Source organism: Belonocnema kinseyi, chromosome 1 (assembly GCF_010883055.1).
Source record: "Belonocnema kinseyi isolate 2016_QV_RU_SX_M_011 chromosome 1, B_treatae_v1, whole genome shotgun sequence".
NCBI classification, from domain to species: domain Eukaryota; kingdom Metazoa; phylum Arthropoda; class Insecta; order Hymenoptera; family Cynipidae; genus Belonocnema; species Belonocnema kinseyi.
The window spans coordinates 12,723,228-12,736,862 of record NC_046657.1 but is presented as its reverse complement, the minus strand read 5'-3'; the positions used below and the strand labels follow the sequence as shown (position 1 = coordinate 12,736,862).

At 21.5% G+C, this 13,635-nt stretch overlaps 1 protein-coding gene across 1 annotated transcript in view; it reads left to right on the top strand.

Moving 5' to 3' along the window:
- The window catches only part of LOC117167987 (serine/threonine-protein kinase 16), a 29,521-nt gene that overhangs the window by 12,499 nt on the left and 3,387 nt on the right, over nucleotides 1-13,635 (top strand). Inside the window, exons 2-4 of the mRNA XM_033353286.1 lie at nucleotides 1,272-1,476; nucleotides 7,949-8,103; nucleotides 9,358-9,492. Coding sequence (XP_033209177.1) covers nucleotides 1,272-1,476; nucleotides 7,949-8,103; nucleotides 9,358-9,492 — 495 coding nt within the window. The remainder of the gene's footprint in view (nucleotides 1-1,271; nucleotides 1,477-7,948; nucleotides 8,104-9,357; nucleotides 9,493-13,635) is intronic.

Below are 13,635 nucleotides of genomic sequence, written 5' to 3'. Positions count from 1 at the left end.
TTGGTTAAGGATTTAACTATTTTGTTGGAAATTAATCTATTTTTTCGAAAGAAAACTTTTTTGTTTAAAATTTGTATTTTCAGGTTGAAAATTAATTTTTTTTTTGTAGAAAATTAAACTATTTATTTGCAAAATATTTTTTTCCGTGTAAAAATCCATATTTTCGGATTAAAATTTGTTTTAATTCATCTCGTTTGCTTAAATTTTTTTTGATGTTAAAAATGTAACTATCTCGTAGAAAATTAATTCGTTTTGGTTAAGGTTTTAATTATTTTGTTGAAAATTTATCTATTTGATCGAAAGAAAACATTTTTGTTGAAAATTGAAAAATTCAGATTGAAAATTCAACGGTTTGTGTAGAAAATTAATCCGTTTGGTTTAGGGATTCAACTACTTTGTTGAAATTTTATCTATTCGGTTGAAAATGAACTTTTTTGGAAAATAACTTTTTTGGTAAAAATTCTCATTTTTGTTTGCTTTTTTTTTTATTCAACTCTTGGTAGAAATTATTATTATTATTTTTTTTTTTTTTGTTAAAAGCACAACGGTTTAGTAAAAAGTTAATCTTTTTTGATTAAGGATTGAACTATTTTGTTGAAAATTAATCTATTTGGTCAAAAGAAAACCTTTTTGTTTAAAACTCATATTTTTGGGTTGAAAATTCAACTTTTTTTGTAGAAAATCAAACTATTTGTTTGCAAAATAAGTTTTTTGTGCAAGAAATCATATTTTCGTGTTAAAAAATTTGGTTTCTTGATTCATCTCTTTTGCTAGAAATTTTATTTTTTGTTGTTAAGAATTGCATCTGTTTCGTAGAAAATAATCCGTTTTGGTTCATGATTCTTACTATTTTGGTCAAATTCGTCTATTTGGTTTTACACACAAAAAAAAAAATTTGCACACGAATGGTTTAATTTTATACAAAAATTTGAATTTTCAGCCCAAAAAATATGAATTTTCAACAAAATCCTCCAATTTAAAACTGATGAATTTTGAAATTTTGCACTTGAAAATATTAGTTATTATTTCTCCAAATTGTTTTCATTTTTTTCACAATCTTAATAATCAAGAATTTACATTTTTAATGCTTATTTCCGGAATTCTTAAATTAAATATAAAATTTTTCAGTTTCGTAGGTTCTTCATTTTGACAAAAAAAAATGGTTATAAACTAAAAATTCGGAAAGTTGCGGAATTTTTTTTTTTTTTTAATTTTACTGATCACTTTAACATTGTCTTTTTTTACGTTAATTTTAGTAAATTATTTTCTAGAGGGGAACGTTGGCTAGTGAATTGGAAAGGAGAGCGAAAACTAGCGACTATTTGAGTCCAATGGAAGTTTTAAATATTTTTTTACAAATTTGCGAAGCAGTTAAGGCTTTTCATGAAGCAAAACCGGAACCTCTTGCTCATCGAGATTTAAAGACTGCAAATATTCTTCTTGGCGATGGCATGACTGCAGTAATAATGGATTTAGGTGCGTAATTTGAATTTAAGTGGAAAAAATAATTTCTCAAAATTTTTAAATTAAAATATTCGCATGGGGAAAATACAAGTCTAATTTATTTTAATTTTTAAATGACGTTTTTGCATATATTTATCTCGAAAACATATTTTGTATCATATTCAATGCCTGATAAAAAATGGTAAATTTCTATTAAATTTTCTTTTTATTAGCATTTATAATGATTATTGAAAATTAAAACTCACGCTTAATTAAACTAAACTATAACGATTTATATATTTTTTTAAAGTAGAAAATAGTTCACTTTCTTTCATTATAAGACATTTATAAATATGAATTATTCTATAAAAACCATATATTGTTAAAAATATATCGAATTTTCTAGCGCTTTATAAATAAAAAACTGTGTTTGTAAACCATAATTTTAAAAACGATACTGCTTTTTTTTAATATTGTAAATAAATAACTTTAATAAATTTTTTTGTTAATACTATAGAAAATTCACTTTGCCAATAATTTGGAATTTAAAAAAATGTAATTTCGTATTTTACTCATTATCTCTTGTTTGAATTTTAACATTTTTTTCTCATTTTTGACAATAACTTTAAATAATTATTTTATTAGTATAAATTAAAAATTCATGTTACCAAATAATTTGCCTTAAAAAAATTGTCTTGTTGCATATTTTTATTCATTATCTTTTTGAAATTTTTCTTATATTGCAACAATTTTTTTCAATTATTTGCAGAGTGAGCAAAAAATGCGGCCATATTTAAAAAGAATTGTAATGAATTAAAAAATTTTAAAATTTTTTGACAACTTTAATAAATTATTTAATCAATATTGATTGAAAATTCATGTTACCAATAATTTGTGTTAAAAACATCTATAACATTTTTACCCATTATTCATGTTTATCATGAAAAAAAATCTTTCTAAAATTTTCAGTCTAAGAGCCTCAAAACTTAATCATAAAGCAAACAAAATTTGAAAAATTCCGTATAAAATAATTGTACCTATCATGTCTCTTTTTTTAACTTATCGATTTTCAACGAAAAATGTTAAGATAACAAATTTTTTTAAAAATTGTGAATCTTTAGTGAAATATAATTTTTTTAATTAAAAATATCAACTTCCAAAAAAAAATCAAGAAAAAAATTAATAAATTTCTTCAAAATCTAATGATTTTTTTATTAACACTTGAAAATCTTTTACTCACAAAATTTGCCGCTTTTATTTTTGAACGTACATTTTTAATTTAAAGAATTGTAAAATGCTGCCTCGAATACTTAAACAATTAAAAATTAAAAGCGTTTTTTTTCTATAAAAAACTTTTTTATTTTAACAACTGTATATATAAATAAATATTTTTTTAAATGGATTTGTACTTTAAGTATTAAAAAGTGAACAATAATTTATTTGACAAAATGTTTATAAATCCTTTCAAACTTTTAGAATTTCTAGATTTTAACGCTAAAAATTAAACGGTTACGATTCGAAAGTCTTATTCATTTAAAAAATGTGAACGTCTGTTCTAAATTTTATAAATTACATTTATCTTTAAAATAACTTCATAATAATATATATTCGTAATTAAAGGATTTTATTAAATTTAAAATATTGTTTCAGTCTAAAATATTAATATTAACCCATTAAATTAAAATTTTTTAATTAAAAAAAAGATTAATTATTGAATATTTAGCAATATTTGAATTTTATTTAAGACAACCAACTTGAAACCACATATTTAAAATTAAACAATTTGAAACTGAATTGTTTGACATTGAAAGCCTGAAATCTTTAAAATTCCGAAGAGATTTTAAACGTTGCATATTACAATTTTAATTGTTGTATTTAAAAAAAAAAATTATTTTTAAGTAAAATTGTTGAATTTTCTGGTATAAATAACAATAAAACACTTATCATTTGTAGAAGAAAATTTAAATAATTTTCAGAGATATTTAGAATTTTAGAAAAGATTCAAAATTAATTTAAAACTTGAAATAATTTAAAATAATTTTGGTAGAAATTGCCAATGCCTGATTTAAAACAAAATGTAGATTTTTGCAGATTTCAAACAAAAAATTTGGCAGCTTTTTAAGAATTGTAAAAAGCCTTAAAATAATAAAAAAAACATTATTTTAAGGTTCCCAGGAAAAGTGAAAATGATTTTTCATTTGGAAAAATTATTCAATGAGAATATTTAGAAAGGTTTTATAACATTTTCAAAAAAGTATCAGGAAGATTTTAAGGAAATTTTGTTAAATTTGCAAGATTTTCTAAAAATTATACGATAATTCGATAAATATCTTTTACTCTTTTCAAATATTCCTTTAAAATAATTTTTCAGTGAAAAATCAGTCTCAACTAGATATTTAGAAGTTCTAAAGAAATTTCAAATATAACTTTAAATTTGAAGAAATTTTAAAATAACTTCCAGTTTTATCAAGATTTTGAGATAAAATTTTCAAGCTTTTCAAGAATGTTTTTAAATATTTTAAAGTTCAATGGTTGATTTTTTTAATTTAGAGGATTGAAAGTGATAACGTGGATTTATATTTTTGGAACCGAATCTGAATCTTTGAACTATATAATTGATCAAAATTAAAAATTCTAAATTTGGCACTTTATCTGCATTCCATTTAAAATTGTTCAGTTAAAGTGTATGCTAGTATCTTCTATTTTATACGTATAAATTACTGAGAGTTTAAGTACAATATTTTTTAATTTAAAAATGTTTAAACTTCAATTTTAAAACTTCAGAATTCAAGAGTTCCACTTTGAATCTTTTAATTTATAGTTAATTTCTTATTATATCAAATGGAAAAATGCCTAGATTAGGAATTTTTTTATTCTATTGACCGTGAATAAATGACCGTCAACATAAAATTGTTAAAAAATTATTAATCTTCTTTGAAATATAATTTTTTTATTGAAAATATCAGTTATCAACAAAAAACACTAACCTAATCTAAAATTCTTAAAATTCTAATCTAAAGATTCTGAATCTTGTTGAAATTATGACTTGTTTTTTTTTTTGAAATTCCAATTTTCCAACGTAACCTAAACTGGTTGAAAAATTGTAAATATTCTTTGAAATAATCATTTTTTTTTTTACTGAAAAATACCAATAATTTGTTATGCAAAACACTAAAATAACATCAAATCAAATTCTGTAGAGTTGTAAATCTTCTCATAAATAAATAAATATGATTACTGTTACCAGAAATCATTAATTTTATGACATTTATAATCTAAAAAATGTTATATTCTGTAATTTTAGTGCTTTGCATCGAAAATTATTGGTATTTTTAATACAAAAATTATTAGATTGGGAAGAATATTATATATTAATATATAAAATGTAAAGAAACTGTTCGAGAATTGAAAATTATATTTTTTGTTTTAAAATACAAATCTCAGACAAAAAAAACTAATGTAATTTAAAAAGGGTAAAAATCTTGTTCAAATTGTAATGATTATTGTTTGAAAATAAAAAATTTTTTGTTAAACAAAACCGAAAAATGTTATTTTTTTAACAATTTTTAATCTCCAAAATCGACTAATTTATCATTAAAAATATACTAATTTCTGGTGAGATTGTTATTGATTATTTATTGTTTGCAAATGCTAATTTCCAATGCAAAAAAAAAGATTTGATCATTTTGAATACAAGATTAAAATTTCGAATAACTATTTTTTAGAATCATTTGTTTTATAAACTCTTAAATATCTTTTAAAATGTCTTAAATATTTTCTAAAATTAAAAAAAAAATTTTAATTAAATTTAAAAAATTTCCTTCAAGTCTTTCCGATTCTTTTCTGATAATTTTGGAATATTTAAAAATAATAAATCATTTTATATTTCCTGAGAAATCTTGAGAATTAACAAATTTTTTTTCGAAGAATTCGAATCATTTTAAAAGGTGCTTAGATGTTCTGAGAATAATTTAAAAATAATTTGAACGGCTTCAAAACAATAAAAAAAATTTTATCAAGATTCCTAGAAAAATTGAAAATGACTTTTTATTTTCAAAAATTAATTTAAAGAGATTATTTAAAGAGATTGAAGAAGATTTCCAAAATTGTCAAAAGTGAATGCGGCAGATTTCAAAGAAATATTTATATTTTGCAGAATTTAAAACAAAAATAGGAAGAATTCGAATCATTTTATAAGATGCTTCTTAAATATTCTGAAAAATTTCAAAAATAATTTAAAATTTGAAAAAATGTAAAACATTTAGATGTTTCAATATTTTCAAATAAAATTTAGAAGCTCTTTTTAATAATTTTAAACGGTTCCACAAGACTAAAAAACATTTTCTTAAGATTCCTAGGAAAATTGAAAATGAATTTTTATCTAGAAAAATTCATTTTAAGATATTATTTAAAAAGATTTGAAAAGATTTCCAAAATTTTCAAAAATAAATCTGGAATATTTCAAGGAAATATTTCTATTTTGCAGAATTAAAAAAAAATAGGAAGAATTCGAAAAATTTTAAAAGATGCTTCTTAGAAGTTCTGAGAAAAATTTTAAAAATAATTAAAAATTTGAAAACATGTAAAATTACGTGTAGATGTTTCAAATATTTTAAAGTGAAATTTTAAAACTTTGAAAGAATCATGAACGGTTTCAAAAAATTTTTTAAGTTTCTTAAGATTCCTCGGAAAAATGAAAATAATTTTTTTTTTTGAAAAATTTAGTTTAAGATATTATTTAAAAAGATTTAAAAGGTTTCCAAAATTTTCAAAAATTATTTTTTCAGAGAATATTTAAAAAGAGTTAAAAAGACTTACAAAATTATTAAAAATAAATCTGGAAGACTTCAAAGAAATATTTATATTTTGCAGGATTACAAAAAATTGGAAGAATTCGAATCATTTTAAAAGAGATTAGAAGCTCTGAAAAATGTTAAGAAATAATTTCAAATTTGAAAAAATTTAAAACATGTAGATGTTTTAAGATTTTAAATAAAATTTAGAAGCTTTTTAATAATTGTGAACTATTTCAAAAGAACAAAAAAAATTTCCTTAAAATTGCTAGGAAAATTGAAAATGAATTTTTATTTTGAAAAATTTATTTTAAGATATTATTCACAAAGATTTCCAAAATTATAAAAAATTAATTCCGAAAAATTAATTTTTTAGAGAATATTTAAAAAGAGTTAAAAAGATTGACAAAATTATCAAAAATAAAACTGGAAGATTTCTAAGAAATATTAATATTTTCAGGATTTAAAAAAAAATGTAGGAAAAATGCGAATCATTTTAAAAAAGCCTTAGAAGCTCTGAAAATTTTTCAAAAATAATTTCAAATATCAAAAAATGTAAAACATGTAGATGTTTCAAGATTTTTTAATAAAATTGAGAAGCTTTTTATCGATTGTGAATGGTTTCAAAAGATTAAACACATTTTCTTAAAATTTCTAGAAAAATCGAAAGTTACATTTTGTTTTGAAAAATTAACTATTAAGATATAATTTAAAAAGATTTCCAAAATTATCAAAAATGAATCTGGAATATTTCAAGGAAATATTTCTATTTTGCAAAATTTAAGACAAAAATAGGAAGTTACATTTTGTTTTGAAAAATTAACTATTAAGATATAATTTAAAAAGACTTCCAAAATTATCAAAAATGAATCTGGAATATTTCAAGGAAATATTTCTATTTTGCAGAATTTAAAAAAAAATAGGAAGAATTCGAATCATTTTAAAAGATGCTTCTTGAATTTTCTGAAAAAATTTCAAAAATAATTTAACATTTGAAAAAATGTAAAATAACTTGTAGATGTTTCCAAAGATTTTTAAATAAAATTTTTAAGTTTTTACAGAATTAAGAATGGTTTCAAAAGAATAAAAAACATTTTCTTAAGACTCCTAGGAAAATTTAAAATGACTTTTTATCTTTAAAAATTAACATTTAAGATATTATTTGAAAATATTTCCAAAATTGTCCAAAATGAATCTGGAAGATTTCTAAGAAATATTCATATTTTGTAGGATTAAAAAAAATCGTATTATTTTAAAAGGGGTTCAGAGACTCTGAAAATTTTCAAAAATAATTTAAAATTTGAAAAAAATTATAACAACATGTAGGTGTTTCAAGATTCTAAAATAAAATTTTAAAGTTTTTTAAGGATTTTTAAGCTATTTAAAATTAAAATTATTTTACTTTTAATTTATGAAGTATGCACCTTATAACAAAAATGTTCGAATTTTTTAATTTCCCTGGCCGTGAAAAATGTTTGAGAATCGGAAAAGAAACCGGGAAATGACCGACAAAAATTTTTCTGTAAATAAAACGGCCGCCCTATTTTTATAATTAAAATTCTTCGTTTGAAAATTGCAATTTACAATTTTCAAGAAACAATGAGTGCAAAATTTCCGAAAATTTCGTTCCACCTATTTTTTTTTTACACCAGATTTTAGGATTTAAAAAATACGTATTTGAAAAAGAATGATTAATTTATTAAAAATACCAGGATCCGTGGCACCAGCGAGAGTGAAAGTTTGTGGCAACCAAGAGGCACAAACCCTCCAAGATGTTGCCGCCGAAAGATGTTCGATGCCTTACAGAGCTCCTGAATTATTCAACGTTGAAAGTTATTGCATGGTTGATGAGCGGACCGATATTTGGGTAAAAATCTATGTTTTTCATACTTTTTAATATTTATCAGGGTGACCGCTGGACCGAGAAATGACGGGAAATTTTACAAATTTTTAGAAAACAAAAAATGTGTCCAACTTTCTTTAATTTGGACCGTTTTCTAAATAATTAGTTAAATTGTGTTCTTTTTTAATTATGATATTATTCAGTTTTTTAATATGTAATTCGAAAATCTTTCACTTAGAACTTTTCCATTTTAAATTAAAAATTTTTAAGCGTACATCTTAATTGAAAGAATTTTAAAATTAAGAATTACAATTCAGGAGCGTTTAAAATAGAAAATTTGTTTTAAATAAGATAACTTTGTTTTTAACGCTAAAATTAAAAATATTCAATTTTAAACCATATTCAATTTGAAATTTTTCAATTAAGAGAAAGAACGGTTACTTAATATTTAGAAATGTCTGACTTTTCATTTAAAATCAGTAATTATAAATTAAATATTCAAAACTAGAAAAAAAAACTAAACGTTGAACGTTATGATTTTAATATTTCTGTTAAAAAAATTTAATTTGTAAGTCAAATTATTGTGAATCCAAAATCGGGGCAAATAGCCCACGGCCTAATTTAAAACTAAATATAGATTTTGACAGATTTCAAACAAAAAATTTAGAAGATTTTTAAGAATTTTGAAAGACTTCAGAAGAATAAAAAGCATTTTTTTCTTAGAAAAATTGAAAATGATTTTTGATTTCGAAAAATTAATTTGAAGACAATATTTAAAAATATTTAGAAAATGATCAAAAATGGATTTTGAGGATTTTAAGAAAAAAATTTCAATTTGGCAAAATTTAAAAAGAAATTTGCAGGAAAAATTCGAATAATTTTAAAACATGTTTAGAAGTTCGGAAGAAATTTGAAAATAATGCAAAATTTGAATATATAAATGTAAATGTTTCAAGATTTTGAAGTATTTTAAGGATTTTAAGTTATTTAAAAAACGAATAACTTGTAATTTGAGAAGTGCTTTTAATTTGGCAATTCAACTGCATTCAATTTAAATTATTGAACATTTGAATACAACATTTTCGAATTAAAAAACTGTTAAACTTTAGTTTTTTACTTCAAATGGAAAATTTTTTGGCTTTAGAGTTTGATTTTTATAATTTTATTGACTGTGAAAAATATTTTTGAACCGGGCCACCCTAATTTCTTTTTTATAATTTGAATATTTAATATTTTAGTATTTTTTATTTCGTTTTAATATTTACGGAATTTTTCTAGTCTCTAGGATGTATTTTGTACGCTCTGTGCTACTTCAAATCTCCATTCGATACTGTACACGAAAGAGGAGACAGTGTGGCACTTGCTGTGATAAGTGCAAACATAAATTTTCCAGAAAATTCACCGTACAACGATGTAAGTGCATTTTTTAAATAATTCTCTAGATTGCAGGATCTCTATTCTAACTGGAAAACCCGAAATCGTCCGGAATTTTTTTTTAAGTTAGGAAATTTTTTTGAGAGCATGCTCAGTTTTGTTTTAAACTGCAATATAAAATTAAATAACGACATATCTTTGTTTGTAGAAGTAGCTTTATATTTTTTAATTAAATTTTAACTGAAAATCTAACTATGGCAGTTGAATTTTATATTTTTTTTAAAGTAAAAATTCATCTCTTCGGTTGAGCAGTAATTTTTTTAACTAAAAATTTAACAATTCAATTTTTCGTTGAAAAAGAATCTTTTTTAGTTTTAAAATTCTTCTTTTTGTTAGAAATTAATCTTCTTGGTTTAAAATTCGTTTTTTGTTTTTTAAATTAAATTTTTCTGGTTGAAGATTTGTAATTTTAGTTCAAAATTCTTATTTTAAGCTTAAAATTTAACTATTGCAGTTGAAATTTAACTTAAAATGTAACTATTTCATTTTTGTTTTAAAATGTTGTACTTTTTTGCTGAAAATTACACTATTTTGTAGAAAATTCATGTATTTTGTTAAAAAATTATCTTTTTTGTAGAAAATTAATCTTCTTGTTTAAAAATTCATCCTTTCGGTTAAAAATAAAATTATTTGGTTAAAAGTTAAACTTTGTTTTTAAAGATTGATCCTTTTGGTTTAGAAATCAACTGTTCGAGTTGAAAATTTATCATTTTCATTGAAAATTCACCTTTTTTAGTTAAAAATTTATCTATTTCTTTGAAAATTTATGTATTTTATTGATGAATCGTCTTTTTTGATAGGAAATTAATCTTTTTTGGAAATTCATCTTTTTGGTTGAAAATTGACTGTTTTTAATTGAAAAATCATCTATTTGATTGAATATGTGTCCTTTTTTAGTTAAAAATTTACGTATTTCATTGAAAAATCGTCTTTTTTGGTAGAAAATCAATCTTTTTTGAAAATTCACATTTTTATTTGAGAATTCATTTATTGTTTTAAAAATATGTCTTTTTTAGTTGAAAATTCATGTATTTCATTTTAAAAAATCGTCGTTTTTTGATAGGAAATTAATATTTTTTGGAAATTCATCTTTTTGTTTAAAAATTCACCTTTTTTAGTTCAAAATTCATCTATTCGATTTAAAATGTGTTTTTTGTTTTGTTGAAAATTCACGCATTTCATTGAAAAATCCTCTTGTTTGGTAGAAAATTAATCTTTTTTGAAATTCTTTTTTTTTGTTGAAAATTCAAGTATTTTAGTTAAATATTCTCCGTTTTAATAAAAAATTAATCTTTGTTGATTAACATTTTACTGTTCCAGGTGTAAGTTAATTTTTTTAACTTAATATGTAACTATTTCATTTTTGGTTGAAAATTTGGTAGTTCTAGCTTAAAAAATCAACGATTTCGAGGAAAATTCATCTTTTTGGTTTAAAAATCAACTATTAGAGTTGAAAATTCATCATTTTTATTGAACATTGACCTTTTTTAGATCAAAATTCATCTACTGGATAAGAAAATTGTCTTTTTTTTTTAGTTGAAACTTCATGTACCTATTTTGTTGAAAAGTCGTCTTTTAGTGAAGTAATTTAGTGAAATATTTTCTATTTTAGTTAAGAATTCATCTTTTCGATTGAAAATTTGACTTTATTTGTTGAAAATTCACGTTTTTTTTTAAATTGTCTTTTTGGTAGGAAATTAATCTTTTTTGGAAATTCATCTTTTTAGTTGAAAATTCAAAGTATTTTAGTGAACTATTCTCCGTTTTAGTAAAAAGTTAATCTTTGTTGATTAAAATTTAACTATTTCATTTTTGGTTGAAAAGTTGGCACTTTTTAGTTAAAAATTCAACTATTTCGTGGGAAATTCATGTATTTTGTTAAAAATTTGTCTTCTTTATATAAAGTTAATTTTTTTGTTTAAAAAATTCATTATTTTGGTTAAAAATTCAACTTCAGTTAAATATTCATAATTTTAGTTGAAAGTTAAACTCTGTTTTTAAACATTCATTTTTTTGGTTTAAAAATCAACGATTCTTGTTAAAATTTCACCATTTTTATTGAAAATTTACTTTTTTTAGTTCAAAATTCATGGAAAATTTGTCTTTTTTTTAGTTGATAATTCATTTATTTTATTGAAAAACCGACCGTTTACTAGAAAAATAATGTTTTTTGTTGAAAATTCAAAGTATTTTAGTAAAATATTTATCATTTTGGTTGAAAATTCATTTTTTTTGTTTGTTTAAAATTCAACTATTCCAGTTGATAATTAATTTTTTTAACTTAAAACTTAACTATTTTTTTTTGTTGAAAATGTTGTCCTTTTTAGTTGCAAATTCATTTTTTGGTTAAAAATAAAATTATTTGGTTGAAAGTTAAGCTTTGTTTTTAAAAATTCATTTTTTTTTTGTTGCATTGAAAATTAAATAGTCCAATTGAAGATTCATCATTTTTATTAAAAATTGATCATTTTTAGTTCAAAATTCATCTATTGAATTGGAAATTTGTGTTTTTTAAATGAAAATAAATGTATTTTATTGAAAAATCGTGCTTTTGGTAGAAAATTAATATTGTTGTTGAAAATTAATCTTTTCGCTTTAAAATTCAACTATGTTGGTTTAAAATTGATCTTTTTTATTTCAAAATTCATTGCTTCTGTTTAAAATTAAATAATACAGTTTCAGATTTATCATTTTTCTTGAAGATTGATCTTTTTTATTTTCAAATTAAACATCTATTGGATTGAAAATTTGTCTTTTAGTTGAAAATAAATCTATTTTTTTGAGAAATTGTATGTTTGGTAGAAAATTAATCTTTTTTGAAAATTCATCTATTTGGTGGAAAATTTAAGTATTTTAGTGGAGCATTCATGATTTTAACATGAAAGAAGATTTTTTAATTCACATTAAAGTCGATAGTATATATTTGTTTTTTATTCTACAATTAATAAAAAAATATGTTCATTTATTTTTTATTAAATCTATATTCTTCATTTTAGTTGTAAATTCATCTTTTTTATTAAAAATTGATCGTTTTTAGTTAATTAAGTAATCCAGTTTAAGATTCATCATTTTTATTAAAAATTGATCCTTTTTAGTGGAAACTTTAACTATTGCATTGAAAATGTGTCTTTTTTTTGAAATTTCATGTATTTTTTTGAAAACCCGTATTTTAGATAGAAAATTAATCTTCTTGTTTGAAAATTCATCTTTTATATGAACATTCGAATATCCCAGTAAAGTATTCATCATTTTAGTTTAAAAAATGCATCTTTTTAGTTTAAAAATTCAACTATTCCAGTTGAATATTCACCTTTTTGATTTAAAATCGATATTTTTTAGTTCAAAATTATTTTTTTAAATCATATAATCCAGTTGATTCATCATTTTTCTTCAAAATTGGTATTTTTTTAGTGCAAAATTCATATATTGGATTGAAAACATGTCTTTTTTAGTTAAACTTTCATATATTTTATTGTAAAAACCTTCTTTTTTATAGAAAATCAATCTTCTTGTTTAAAAATTCATCTTTTTATTTGAAAGTTCAACTATTCCACTGGATTATCCATTATCCTATAGTTGCAAGTTGGTCAGCGCTTACCATAGAGTGATAGAAAAGTGAAACAGGCACATTTGAGGGATTTGTTTACATTATTGGATGTAAACATTCCTAGCGATTAAGTTACAGCGCTCGTGCCGAATTCGAGTGGAGCTCATTTATGGCTTTTAGCATTTATTTCATCTTCAAACATTGTAATAATTTAAACATTTTCATAAATGGCTCTTATTTAAAGAATAGGTTAAATTTATTATGCTGCGTTGTAAATTTACAAGAACTATTAATTATTTAAACAATTTTAATTAAAAAATTAAGATTTTGGCCTTTTTTTTAAAGTCAATTTGTTTACGGAGTTAACTAAGAATGTCTATCCGCTGACTGTTTTCTATTTTGCTTTGTAAATTTACAATATATATTAGTTATTCAAACAATTTTAATTAAAAAATTAAGAGTTTGACATTTGACCTACGAGTTAATTTGTTTTCGAAATCAAATGGGAGTGTCCATTCGATAAATGTTGCTTTGGAAATTTACAAGAACTATTAATTATTGAAAGAATTTCAATT